Raw genomic sequence first — 14,614 nt, forward strand, 5'->3', positions numbered from 1 at the left:
CTGGATGTCCTGTCACTCACACACCAAACTGCTTGATACACTGGTAGTAACTGCATACTGCCTGAACTGGAAGATTCATCTAGCATTTTCCCAGCTTACAGGCATACTTAGTACCTCTCCATTAAGTCTTTTTTTTTCATGTAGCTGCAAATGGAAAACCTCAAGTTCTTACATACAATTAGTGACTGAACAAGCAGAATGCAATTTACCAATAATACCTCAACATTATTCACTTTCAGCTAAAATTAAGTTTTGAAGGCCCTCAATTAAAACATCCCAGTGTAAATCTCAATTTAAACGAGTCTCTTAATTTAATTCACTGAAATATTTACTGTCCACATTTGCTGCAGCAGCTGTTCAACGTATTCATTGGTGAGGTGCATACAAAAACTCAATCTCTGTTTATGCATCATCCTTCTTACATTAGGGCAAACTTCTATTTTCCCACCTCACTCAATGCAATTTGATAAGAATGTGACACCATATTTTCCCTCTGTTAAGTCCATTTGCAGAACCAAAAAACCACAGTGGACAGTTTGCAGATTCTGATTCCCATTTTATCAGAAATTCATCCCCATATCTTATCCTAGAGTCTTTTGACTATTTTGCTCATATTTTGTACTTTAACAGAATTATTACTGAGTCAAAATTTCTTTATAGCCTGTGTCTGTTGAATAATACATATGGTTCAATTAACTTAGCTCTGGGATGACAGCACAGTTATAATAATCTCAATTATTTCATGACATCCTGATATAGAAAAAAAATTATAATTTCTCCTGCTTTCCGAGGTGATGGTACTGCTTTTCCTAATTATTTTTTTTTATTTGCTGTCACTTTGTCCCTCTCCTTTAATACTATGTACCAGGTTCCTATTACAGAATAACACCCTTATCTGAATCAGGAACATTAAGAAATTTCAGAACAGCCCTAGGGAAAATTGCAATTACAAAACTTAGTTTTATGGAAAGGTTTTTTACTATTTTTCAGAAAATTTTAAAGTAAACTGTGTTAAATAAATATAATTACTTCATCTTTTGAATGGCTATAAAATTACACTTGACTGCTTTTGCTGCTTGTTATTAAATATAGTTTCCACTGTTTGATAGTACCAATGTCACACAGGCTCCGTTTAAAGTTTAACATCAGCTGACTTTAACATCTGTTCACCTTTGATCTGCATAAATCAACAACAGAAATCTCTATATTATGCAGCTTCTGAAGTCTTTATTCACTTCACCCTGGAGCTTTTTCAACATTCAGTTTACTTAAGAAAACTGTTGTTTCTGACACCAAAATAAAAAAATTATGACATACATGTGCAACACTGCACACATAAGCATAGAATGAGGTTCTAGCCTTTTCCTGGTATCGTTTGGCAAAATCAGAACAATACCATCATGATATCAGAATAATCTCATTAATGTTGAACAGCATCTCTATTTGAACTCATATTAACCTTAATAATATTTTCTATGCTATCAGCAAAAATACCCCATATGCAAACCAATACTCCAATTACTCCCCTTCCCAAACCTGTAAAATTATAGAAGACCTCTATCTAGGGTCAGTCTCATCTAATACAGACAATCTACAGTTGAGCTAGCTGTCCAGACTCTCTTTATCATCAAATGGAGAGAAAGAGGCATGCACAACATTCAGTTCACATCCTATCTGAAATAGGAATGAACCAGTAGGAGGTTGATAGAGGAATGAACCAGTACCTGTTATGTATGTCTGATAGCCAGAGCAAAAATGAGAAACCTGAATTATATGTATAGATGTACATAGCAAACATCTGAGGTCAGATCAGTTGAGTAACACCCTAGTATTTGTATTGAACTAATGATGCTAACATGTAAATCAAAGGCAAACACAATACACTAAAAGATTACTGAATTTTTGCTTCTGGAAGAGAGTGTGCAGTTTTCAAACAGGACCACAACTTAAGCTCATGACTGCATTCACTGTAAAAGGACCACAGGAATCCTGACTTTCCTACTGGACATAGTTTAAATGGTGGAAATCAGTTTCTGTCTAGTTTCTTCCCACCCTTTTGGAACATCCTGCTTTGAATTAGTTGCTCATTTGCAGTTGTCTGCGTCAATGACCAATGTCACAAATGTCTGTGGTGGGTCTTTCAGTGTAATTATTCTAGCAGCAAATGATTAAGTGAAGCAAAATGGAATTATTTAGGAGAGTGACTCAATTCACCCAAAGAAGTACCAAACTCACCCAAAGAGGATTTAGGCTGTAAGCATTTGACCTCATTTAAAGCAATGATGTGCATATTTCTTCTGTATTGATATTCTCACTAAATCTATGATATAGTGAAGTCTTCTAGTATGGTCATTCATACAGTCATGTCATGCATACAGATTTGCAATTTTATGTTCAGACACTAATAAGGTATTTTTTGTAGGAAGTTTTTTATCACGTGTCTAGTCATTTTTTTTAAATCTGAAAGAAACACAACTCAATCATTCAAAAATTACTCAGTTTCAAAAACAATGATGCATTTAACCGTTATAAAATATTTTTTTATATATATATATACATACTTATTTGAAATAAGTTCTTCAATGCATTAGATCTTTTTAAGAATCTCTTAGTATTTTAAATGGCAAAGATCACAGCCGCTGGCAGTGCCATTTCCATATCTCATTTTCTTTTTTCCCAATCCTTGCAGAAGTCTTCTCCCTCTCAAATATGATTTCAAATTAGACTTTTTATAGTGATAATAAAAATGTCGCAAAGAATGCCATCTTTACACAAAGAAAATATATTTCTAAACAATGTTTTATCTGAACTGAACAAAAAAAGGGATTATTGTCAACTCTATCTGTTGATTATAATCTTTCATTAGTCTGGACATAACTTTTATTTCCCAAAGTAATCCATCACAGTGACATTTTATCCTATGGTGAAACATGAAAACTTTAATGAAACCATTACATGGTTTTCAGCCCATTGCAGGCTTACTAAAATTAAATGCCTAGGTGGACATCCTGTGCTACACCTCTTTACATGCATGGGTTCAATCTTAAGGACAACTTTGACTCAAATAAGACTTTACTTACATGAGGAAATTTTGATGGTCAAGTGGTTTAGTGAATAAAATAATCTTGTAAATTCTCCTACAACTCCATCATTGATCAAACTGAGAACTCTAGATTTTTTCATCCCCTCTTTCTTTAAGCTTTTACTGCCTGAGAGATTACCAAGAAATCAAACTAAAATTTATTATTTTATGAAGTATGCTTGCTTTCCATTGACAAGAAAAGTTATCTGGGGCTATATTTCTGCATTGAAAACCACTGGGATTACTTCCTAACTATGAAGAGTTCTATTAACAGGTTTAATTTCAATTGAGTCTATGAGAACAAACTGCAGAGAAACAATTTTTCAAAGTATGCAAGAGTAAATCCATATGCTGCTGAGATGAAGCACAATAAAGCATCATTGAGATAATCTATAGTTAAAATGATGGTGTATGACTTATGATTAAGCTTCATTACCTGCAGAGCAAGGGGTTTCCATCTCATATTTTTCAGTAAAGCTGGTGCTGAGGTAAGCATGCTCTGAGGTCGCTTTTTCAAAGTTAAGATAACACCACTCGGATCCTCTCGTAGTGCATTCACCAAATTTTTCAACTGCCACCCCACCTGGTAACCAGTAAAATCATCACAATAAAATTGAGGTACAGTATTCAATATGTAATGTTCCCTTTTTAAATAAGATTAGTAAAATAACACAATAGGAGTGTATATATATATATACATATTAAAGGAGATTAACTCTAGAAATGTCAAAAAAAGTTACTGCATAATAATCATGTCAACTAAAATAATTATTCTAATGCATTGAGATGCATATGCATCATATCAGGTTTTAGAATTAATAAACTATTGTTATTCCACTGTAAATGCACAATTAAATCTCAAAGCATTTTCAAAATGAGCTCTGGTACATAAACTTTAGGAAGTTAAAAAGCCATGGCGTCTGTATTGACAGGTCAATTCAAAACTGAGCATTTTGTACTCCATAGTTACTATTCAAAGTCCACTAATCACATGTAGTCATATCACTTCTACTCCTACCAGCTTATGCAAGGACAAACCAGTTCAAGAAAATATTCTACTCTTCACACTGCTATAAAAATAAAATCAGAATCACAAGGCCTTTTATTATTTTTTAATAGTACTTTTCCATGATGATTTCAGAAACAAATACAGTAAATTGATGACAGAAATGTAGTCTAGCCACTACTTGAGTATTAGCCCAAAGTGAAATTTTCCTACAGCATTTTGAAATATTCTAAAATTAAGAACCTGACTAACATGGAATGCAAGAAGTCTTTATTTATAAATGCAGGATAGAACTTTCCAAAACATTCAGTTTGCATTTTCAAAAAACTAACTCAAATATTAAAATAGTACAACTCATGACAATGGTTTTCAGCCTAAATAATACCTAATAATAGGTATCTATCTTGAAATGCTTCAAGATATTTAATCTCTGCACTCTCAAGTTTGGCACCTAGAGTGGTAATACACAGAATCATACATCTCTTTAAGATGTTGGCCTGCAGACTTAGTGATTATTTCTGCAAACTTGACAGTTTTTCTACCTTTTTTTTTTTCCTGTTTTCCCCTAAATAAACAAGTAAACTTTCTGGATGTTTAAAAGATCACAGTTAAAATATATTCCTGCTTTCACAACTTGTACAAGAACAATGTTCAGAAGAAAATTATCCATTTGAGAAGTGAAATTCCAACTGAAAAATAAAAATCTGAAGTGATAAGGTAACGTGATTGTGAAAAGGTTACTTTACATCATGTCAATATATTTAAAAAATACAATTAGACGATGTGAACTAAGAGAATGCAGATGTTCCTTATCATTGGTATAGTGCAATATGACACAAATATGTATTTTTTCCTATGTTTAAGTAGGTACTATGTTTTACCTTACTCCCTATTACACTGAAACTCACTTTGCTTATTATCACCAATAGTAACGCTTGTCAACAACCTTGAATTACAGACATGGTTCAAACCTCACCACTCTTCCTCAGCTACTGTGAACCCATCTGTCCCATTTTGACCACAGCAAATTCACTATATCCAGGATGTATATCTACAGTAATGATATTGTACACAAAGAAACAGAGTTTTGACAGCATGCATCTTTATGAAATATTTTCCAGCTGTCACAAAAGACTAGAATTCTTATTTTCAGTCCAATGTTCTAGGCATATGGCTGTTACACTTTGAATAAAATGAAACATGGATGTAATCAACTTCAGCTCAATTCCCACATCCCACTGAATTCTCCATTTTGTTTCAACAGCACCTAACCCAAGTCTTTGTAAGTCCAAGCTTTGTGTCTTAGAAATACAATCTAAAAAAAAAAAAAGTACTTTGCTATTTACACTACCGTTTTCCTACTCAGAGAGACTTCCACCACTGCTTAGAAACAGTGTATTCCCTATAGTTCCATAATGTCACCATGGGCATAGGCAAGGTTTCATATGCTACCCAAAAGAAGGAATTCAAGGCCTACTGTCCATGTAAGCTGTTTCTATACGTAAGTGACTGCACACTTTAATTCCCTAATGTAACAACTGAAGACAGAGTTCTGGAGAAGAATCTTTCTGCTTAATAAAGCAGAACATGATTGTCGAGAACACAATGTGGCCCCAGTTGCAGAGTTAGAGTGTAAAATTCTTGCCATTTAAGTTGGTAGAACACTGCATACAAAACCTGTGCTTTAAAGCCATCTGTTTCTTAGAGAAGTAGCCAAAAGAATCTACATAAAGCTGGAGGGGTTTGTTATGCTAGCAGTTTTAAAAATATTTTAAATGCACTTTCATAACTTGCAGAGATAAACTATCGTGTATTTCAACTACGCCTTACACCGCAATAATGGGAGATTACCTAGTGTCTGCATGAGAGTTAGGGGGATTAAACAAAAAAAACATATCAAAGTACTAAATCTGATGTACTTAATTTAGAAGCTCATGAATATAAACAATTTAACTTTATTTTTCACAGGAATATTCTGAGTTTACTATAAATGTCAAATGAAATTCATCCTCTGCTTTTACTTAGCTCCCTGACAGGAGTTTTCTGGCTGGTTCAGACAATCCTTGGCTACTTCTCATCTTTTTAACAGAAACCACTAAATTGTCTGAAGAGGAAGAAGTCACATAAAAGGCTGTCTGCAACAAACTGAAGGAAATCAATGTCCACATAGAAGGCATGCTTTTCAGTTCCCACAGAGTTTAGATCCCATCAAAATTCATATGGACACAAACTAAACAGAAGCACTGTTATTTGGGGAGGTCAGGTTGAAAAGAGGAAAAGGCAGTGACTGTAACTGGAACTGAAAACTGTTTTCCAGAAATCCACTTTAGTGATGTATCGTCTACAGTTTCTTTTAAGTGTGATTTGAATGTATTCTCCGTAATCTATCCTCAGTATCTTCCCTTTTCTCATTACCACCACAGTTATTAATTCTCAACTTCTAATCATCAAGTTTTGAGGCAGAGATTTCAAAGTCCCTATCTTATCCTTTATCCTGCCATGTACTTCAAAACCAGACAGTAATAAGAAAGTTTTATTACTGGTTTGAAAATTTAATGGATAAGTAAAAGTATTAGCTGAGAACTTTCCTTACATTTAAGGAACCTGAGCCATTAATTTTTAAAACACTGCACTACGCTGACCAAGTACCCCTTTTTAAGGACAAAGCGAGTTACTGTTGCTTGTTTTAAGATAAATTTACATTGTTAAACCAAGCACCATCAACAAGTGGTGGTCAGGAGAGGTCTCTAGTGGCAGCCTAAACCCAGCATGGTGCTTTGCTGAGCAGTGCCTGAAACACTGCTGAATGCCAGTGTAGCTCATGGCCAAGCACAGGGAGGGCCGAGGGCAGACAAGGGCAGCCCGTGGGTCTCGTACCATGCACAGGCACAACACAGCAGGTCCCTGGGTAATACTGGGAGCCAGTGCAGAACTGGGCACCTGAGGGGATGTGAGGCACCTTGTGGAAAGGTGTAGCTTGAAGGAGACAGGCCACATGGGGTTTTTTTTGATGAGGAAAGAGGAGGAGGACTATGGGCTTCATGAGCACCAAGGGATGGTGAGCACGCATGCAAAGATAGGGGAGCTGGAGGAAGAGAGAAAGGAGAGTGAGCGAGCACCATGGGGGTGCTGAGAAATTGTGTTGAGCTGTTTCTGCCAAGGAGATTGTAGCACCTTTGCTGGTGGAATCTACTGCCAGGGTAAATGAGGGATAGAAAAGGGTAGCCAACATCCATGCCACCTAAGCATTGATACCCCAAGCCCAGATGAACAGCAGCTCTGGGGGATGGTACAAGAAGGGACGTCACCCTCCCAAAGGCAGAGCAATGCCCTGTGCCAGGAGAAGCGAGTCTGCAGGCAGGGTGCCTGCAACATCAGCTTCAGGCCATCTTCAACTTTCTCATCTCATCCCAACACTACATTCCCAGAGGTTGCAACCAGGCTGGGAAGCCTCACCAGAATGCTCCACTCAGAGCCAGCCAGGTTGCTTCAGCAGGGCCAGACTGGCATGCGGGAGTGCTGTGTAGCTGCAACCAGCTCCAACACATCCACATCTCCCCTGCCTCTCCCCATCACCTCCCACTGGTTTCTCCACCACCCAGAATACCCCTGCACTTATTACCTCCACCAGCAAAAAGCTTTAGCAGGGGATGCTGTTAAGAGGTCTGCTCCCCCAGCCACAACCTGCTAAAAGATGCCCTCAAGCAAGAGAAGACATTTTAAATGACCACAGTGTCTCTTTGGCAAATACATCTGAATACCAATGCTACAACAGCCTGAATGGAACTTTTATTTTGAATTCCTATTCTAAATTGCTGAGAACTTTAGCATTTTAGAAACATAGAACAGTTAGGGTTGGAAATGACCTCAAGATCATCTAGTTCCAACCCCCCTGCCATGGGCAGGGACACCTCACACTAAACCATCTCACCCAAAGGCTTCATCCAACCTGACCTTGAACGCTGCCAGAGATGTTGCATTCACAACCTCCCTGGGCAACCCATTCCAGTGCCTCACCACCCTAACAGGAAAGAATTTCCTCCTTATATCCAATCTAAACTTCCCCTGTTTAAGTTTTAACCCGTTACCCCTTGTCCTGTCACTACAGTCACTGATGAAGAGTCCCTCCCCAGCATCCCTATAGGCCCCCTTCAGGTACTGGAAGGCTGCTATGAGGTCTCCACGCAGCCTTCTCTTCTCCAGGCTGAACAGCCCCAACTTTCTCAGCCTATCGAAATATTTTAAACTATTAAAAAGTTACTCTTAATATAATGACCTTTTTTCCTCCAAATTAATCTATTTTCCCCTTTATGAAAAGCTTGGAAAATTGGTAGAGATCTTCCCTTTTTCTGAAAGTAAGTATGACCATTCATTGAATCTTTTTTTTTTTTTTTACACAGACACACCCAGGAGAGTATTCCCAAACTCCTTTGCTCATTCATGACTTCCAAGAGTACTGCTGTATTTTATACGCCAGAAAGGAACTCTGTAAAATATTAACATGCAGGCAACTTAAATACAATTGGATGGACCTAAACCAAGTATTTTTAGCATGTTACAAGATCCAGTACTAAATAACCTACAGTGTGAAAAATCTAGCAGATGTTTGCCAAAGAAAGCATGGAACAGCTGCATTATTTAAAAGCAGTGTGCAAATCTAACACATACTGAAACTACATCATCTAGAGGATGGAATTATAGTCAAATGATAAATAGAAGAGAGTCCATATTTTCACAGGCATATTCCTGTTCAAAGGGCCACCAGAGTCCCATGAAAGTTAATGGGATCTTTCTGTTTTCATGAAAACTGTTGTTTGAGGGGTTTTTTTCTCCAGTTACAGTAATCCTTTCCTGACGTGCAGATTTGTAAAAGGGAAAAGTACAAATTTTCTTACACTTCTGAAGGAAAAGTAGTATCTTCCTGCTAAATATAACCTGCAAAGCCATGTGCTATTTTCTAGATAGGCAAATATGCAAAATCCACTTCAGCATTTAATTTGAAAAAGTTACTGGAATGCAGAGATAATAAAAATTATTATTCTTTCAATACTGCCTGTTATAAATGGCATGCAGCCAGAGCTCTTTAACTTATCAACCATTTTAAGCTTCAAGCTTTTACTAATTTTTCATCTAAAAAAAATATTTCTAGGAGGAAAGCGTGTTTATTTTATAAATAAAAATTAGTGCATAAGAAAAAAACCCACAACACTGCACTTCAAACTGTCTATCAAACTTACAATGTCTTTAAGCAAGTCACAATCTGACAAGAAACTATCTGGTGTCATGCTGTTAACAGACTGATTTCCATGAACGCTGGCCAGAAATGAGGATGATCAGCTGGCAGCCCTATGAAACAAATATGTTAGTAGCACGCATCGCCTTTCCTTCCCCCAGCTGTAGATGCCTAAAAAGGCTAAAAAAGAATTGAAGGCCATAGGTCTTCCTCTGCCAGAAAAGATTATTGGGTGAGGAAACCACAGAAGGATGTTTACAACATGAACTACCACAGAGATGAAAGCTGTATCTGTATGAGGTAGAAGCAGTGTCAGGAGAGTAGCAGATGCCTTTCAGGGAAAGTCCATGCTTACATAGCAGTTTTCTCCGAAAGAGGAGAGGCTAATGATAATGTGACTGCATATGCTGCAATTCTAATTAAGACTATCTATCTTGGCTACATTATTTAAGTAAATGCAATTTTAACCCAATGTTAAAGTCAGTTCTGTGCATCCACAGAATGCCACTGATCACACTGCACTGTATCATTGTTCAAAGTTACAACTCTGTGTATGTAAAGTACATTGAAGAAAATTGCATCTTTTACTTGAGAAAATCCTGATGTTTCACTAAAACTTTTGTTTACTACCACCAAAGTATTAAATAAGTATTTGTCATATTTATTTTTGGCTATTTAAACTAAAGTTCATAATTACGAGACTTTCCCAAGAAAGTAACTAAGTTACGACCAAAACTGAATGCTGAATACAGAAGTTACTGCTTCTCATTAAGCTGCTCTAATAACATTTCCCTGTTGAAAAACATACCTAATCCAAAGCAAGACTTCTGACTGATTTTACTACCTTGCTCTTTTTAGGTATTTGTACAGCTAAGTTCTACTATAATTCAACAAACCTGACAAATGTTATTAACATGACTACAGAACACCTCAGTAATGGAGACAAGCATCTGTTTCATTCATGGGGAACTGAAACCTGAATTATCCAGGGACACACAACCAGTTCTGCACTGAAGCTTGGACACTGTTTAATAACAATGCTTACCTTTCATTTTTCACCAATACAATCAACCTTTAGTTCAGAGCTACCTCACTGTTTTGCTTTTGAGTGTGAACAACAGCCTAGAACAAATAAATGAGTACATCTGTTGGGAACAGCAGAGTCCAACTTTATGGGTTTGATTATATCCTATCTTTGTGATGTAAGGTCAGTGAATAGGTACAGTTTTTGAGGAAAAAAGGCCTCATTTCCCTATTTCCATGTATGGTTCTAAAAAATGGGATTGATTTCAGTTCACCCAGTTTTGACGTACCTCTGAAATCTGAAGCAAGTACTTGGGTACTTGCTCTTCCCTGCAGTGACTGGCTGCCTCCAGCGTGATGACTGTAAGGCAACTCTCCCTTCAACCAAGAGTACAGATAACCTGAGGAGACAGGTACCAGAAATCTGGAGGGATTTTATCCAGCCTCCCACTCACTTGCAGAATGTGGATCTCAGTATTATTTAGCCTCAGCGGGACTAAACTCAGTCTTTCTAAACCTGGAGGGGTGTCTCAGCCACCGAGATGTGCATAATTTCAGGTTCAAGGCCTTCCCTGAAGGCAAAGCACTGTGCTGACAGGAATACAGAAGTATGAAGCCCAGTCATACAACAGGTAAGAAACCATTGTGTCCCTACACCGGGAGCAGAGAAATGAGGGTTCTGATACCAATTCCCAGTCACTGTTTTTTTTTTTGTATAATATAAACACAATACAAACTACACACATACTTCAAGAAACAGGGCCTGAAAGCCAAGTTGTGATGATCAGCCCTACCCCTTCTTCAGCAAGGGCACAGACATTAAACTATTATGAATAAAGGTGCTGCCACCAGAGTCCTCACTTGGCCTCATTTCCAGGAGCTTCCAGGGAATATATGGAGAACCCAGGTACCTATGCTCATTTCAGCAGGGCTCCTGGTGAGGGACAGACCTCCACTGCCTGAGATTTCAGCATCCCTGGGTGGCCACAGGTGAGTGCGAAAGAAACTTAACTGCTGATAAAATAGCTCAGGAGACCCAGGCAGGATTTGGACAGACTGTATCACACCCCAGTTTCTCACAGATCAAGCTGCAGTATGGATATAGGTAGCCTCATCCTTCCTCAGGGTAAGCGAATAGACAAGTTGTCCATATTTCACACAGCATGAGGAACATGTTCCTCAGGAGTGACCCTTCAGTATTAACCCACCACAGCCACTTTTGCCTTACAGTAACTCATTTGTGCTGCTGTGTGCTTCATCTCACAATGGGAATTTGAGGCAAGTGTGTGTGCATTGCATATGCTCATATTTAAATTTCCCAAATGGTTGTCCTTGAATTTAAGTAACAAATATGTATAAACATACATATATATCTAAATAACTTTGTTGCAGATTAAATTCACATTATCACAACTTAATAATTTAGAACAACTCCAGTGACTCAGTAATTCCAAGTTTTTGATCCCTGCATTTCGATGCATAAATAAACTGAGATCCCCAGTAGCCCTGCAGCTAAACAGTGCTGCTACCCTTGAAGCAGATGTTTCCTGAGACTGAATTCATATAGTGAAAATAAATTAACGTGTCTTCACAAAGAAATTGTAAAAAAATCCTTAAGTCACTAATGACCAAGCAAATGGGGGAGGAGTGGAGAGAGCAGGGGGGAGGGGGGGAACAAACCCAAACCAAAAAGCCTTTAATTGAGCTGAATTACGTGGCATCAATTAGCTAAAAGAAAGACATGGATAGAAATTTGAGAGAAATTGTCATAATAAAACAGTAATTTATTTAGACGTAAGAGTGCTTTTCTTTTTTGTTCCATTTTACTGCTGTTAAAATAATCAGCCATAAGCATTCAAGCCACTAAGGTGTTTTAAGCCAGTACTGAGACGGTTTTTTTTAATAAAAATTTACATATTCAGACTATGTCTATGCAAATCAGGTACAGAATTTCCCTGCTTTAATTCTTCTTCCCTCATGACACAGCACTAACTTGCTTTTCTTACTGTTTCAGTCTTTTACAATAACTATCACTGTCTTACACTTCCTCACAATTAACTCCTAACTTCATCAGAGTAAGATACCAAAATATGTAACACAATATCAGGCTGGAACCTGAAGATCAGCTGTTCAACTTGCATAGCTGCTACCTGCGCAAACCACAGAGGTATTCAAAACTACTGAATTTTAACTTGTACATGGTCCATGCTGTGCACAACTGTAGTATCAGTGAATTAATTTGCACAGCTTTGAAGACATCTCTCCTTACCTTTATCTCCTTCTCTATAGTGTACTACAATTTTCAGCAATCTCAGTTAAAATGAAGATTATTAGCAGCAGAATAATACTTGCCTTCCTTTCCAAATACAAATAAGTACCTGAACTTAAATAACAGTAAGCCTTTTAACCTGTTCCTACTAGACAAGACTAATGTAATATGTATTCTGTTCTATAGGCATCAACATTGTTAACAACAGAAAAATTCAGTTCTACTTACTATCTTCTACCTGGGCATCAAACATATGTTCAAATCATGCATCTCACATACGGGAGACTATTTTGAGAGAAATTTTGAACGAATTATTTTAACTGTAAAATCCACTATCAAGAATACACTGTTAACACTGTAATTTAAATTGCTTGCAAATGCAAATGCTAGTCAACGGCCACTACTGTAAGGGCAGGAAAATAATTTTTATCAGGACTATATGCAAAAAGTTTTTGGCTGCATATTATCTTTCAGTATTTCTATTGGAAATTTTAATACCGTTTACAGCACCGCTTAAAGGACTTTTTTTTTTTTTGTATGGAAACACCACCATATAAGGAAAAATGCAAAACATAAAGCAACTGCACAAAATACATAAATGAAAATGCACCGTCTCCCAGTATGTTCTGTGCAGAAAGATAAATTTAGCAATTAGATCACAAGAATACTCCACAGAGTGCTACAGCAGTTTCTAGGAGATACACCCCCAAGAGTATGGTCATGAGTACAGCTTGCATAAAAACACTTGATTTGGCTACAGAGTCAGTAACTTAGCGATAACCAGCGCTGAAACTATGAAGGCCCACCAATGACATCCACAGAAAAAGTCCACTGGTACTGCAGTGGAACTCTTACTAAAATTACACTGCTTCTAAAAGTGATATTGGTGCCTTCAAAGTCAGCGTAGGTGTGTATTCCCAAACTGTAGTCAGTGTTGTACAGAGCAGTCTATGTCATCAATTACAAAAGAACTTTTTTTCCCCCAAAGAAAATTAATGACAGAACATGACAGCCTGCTGAATTGCATATGTTCATCTTATCACATGAGTAAAACACCAGGGCTCAGTAATAGTTGTTCATTCTGGGGTACAACCAGGACAGAAAAAAAAATAAAATTCTATGCTTTTGAGTGACTTATGGGACATAGCAAATGGCAACAGGTGACCAAGATCACAGTCAGTTGGCAGGGAGTACTTTTAGAAATACAGTGTACTGCCACTGAACCCACTTCACAGTTACATGAGAGGATGGGCATCTCCTGTTGCACCAACTTCTTCTATTACTTCCTGAAAGGACTGCTGTAGTTATCTGAACCTCTCAGTGCTTGACTGTTACATAGCTACATCAATAGCATGCTAATTCCACAGATGAGGCTTAACATGCCCAGCTATGCTGATTTGGGCTGGGATACGGTTAATTTTCCTCACAGTAGCTGGTATGGGGCAGTGTTTCAGATTTGTGCTGGAAACAGCATTGATAACTCAGGGATGTTCTCATTGCGGAACAGTGCTTACACAAAGCCAAGGTCTTTTCTGTTTCTCAAACCACCCCACCAGCAAGCAGCCTGGGGGTGCACAAGGAGTTTGGAGGGGACACAGACAGGACAGCTGACTCTAAATGATCTGTGGATATCCCACACCATATGTTGTCAAGCTCAGCATATAAAACTGACAGAAAAAGGAGAGGAGGGACATTCAGACTGATAGTGTTTCTCTTCTCAAGTAACTGTTACATGTGGTGGAGCCCTGCTTTCCTAGGGATGGCTGAACATCTGCCTGCTGATTGGGAGTGATGAATGACTTCATTGGTTTGCTTTTCTTGGTGTGTGGCTTTTTCATTACTTATTAGACTGCCTTAATCTCAACCCAAAAGTGTTCTCACTTTTACCCTTCCAATTCTCTTCCCATCGCACCAGGGAGTAGGGGAGAATGAGCAAGCAGCTAGCTGGTGTTTAGTTGCCAGCTGGGGTTAAACCACACCACCAGCATATATTCTTCAAGT

The 14,614-nt window shown here is 37.8% G+C and overlaps 1 protein-coding gene across 4 annotated transcripts in view; it reads right to left on the reverse strand.

Annotated features, from left to right (window-relative positions):
• Positions 1-14,614, reverse strand: part of CNKSR2 (connector enhancer of kinase suppressor of Ras 2) — a 214,701-nt gene that overhangs the window by 97,051 nt on the left and 103,036 nt on the right. For 2 of the 4 annotated variants that reach the window (XM_065677314.1, XM_065677310.1), the window contains exon 9: positions 3,519-3,665. The exons of the other annotated variants lie outside the window; for them this stretch is intronic. In XM_065677314.1, coding sequence (XP_065533386.1) covers positions 3,519-3,665 — 147 coding nt within the window. The remainder of the gene's footprint in view (positions 1-3,518; positions 3,666-14,614) is intronic. 4 annotated transcript variants of the gene reach the window in all.

The sequence above is a fragment of the Lathamus discolor genome, chromosome 4 (assembly GCF_037157495.1).
Source record: "Lathamus discolor isolate bLatDis1 chromosome 4, bLatDis1.hap1, whole genome shotgun sequence".
Classification (NCBI taxonomy): Eukaryota; Metazoa; Chordata; class Aves; order Psittaciformes; family Psittacidae; genus Lathamus; species Lathamus discolor.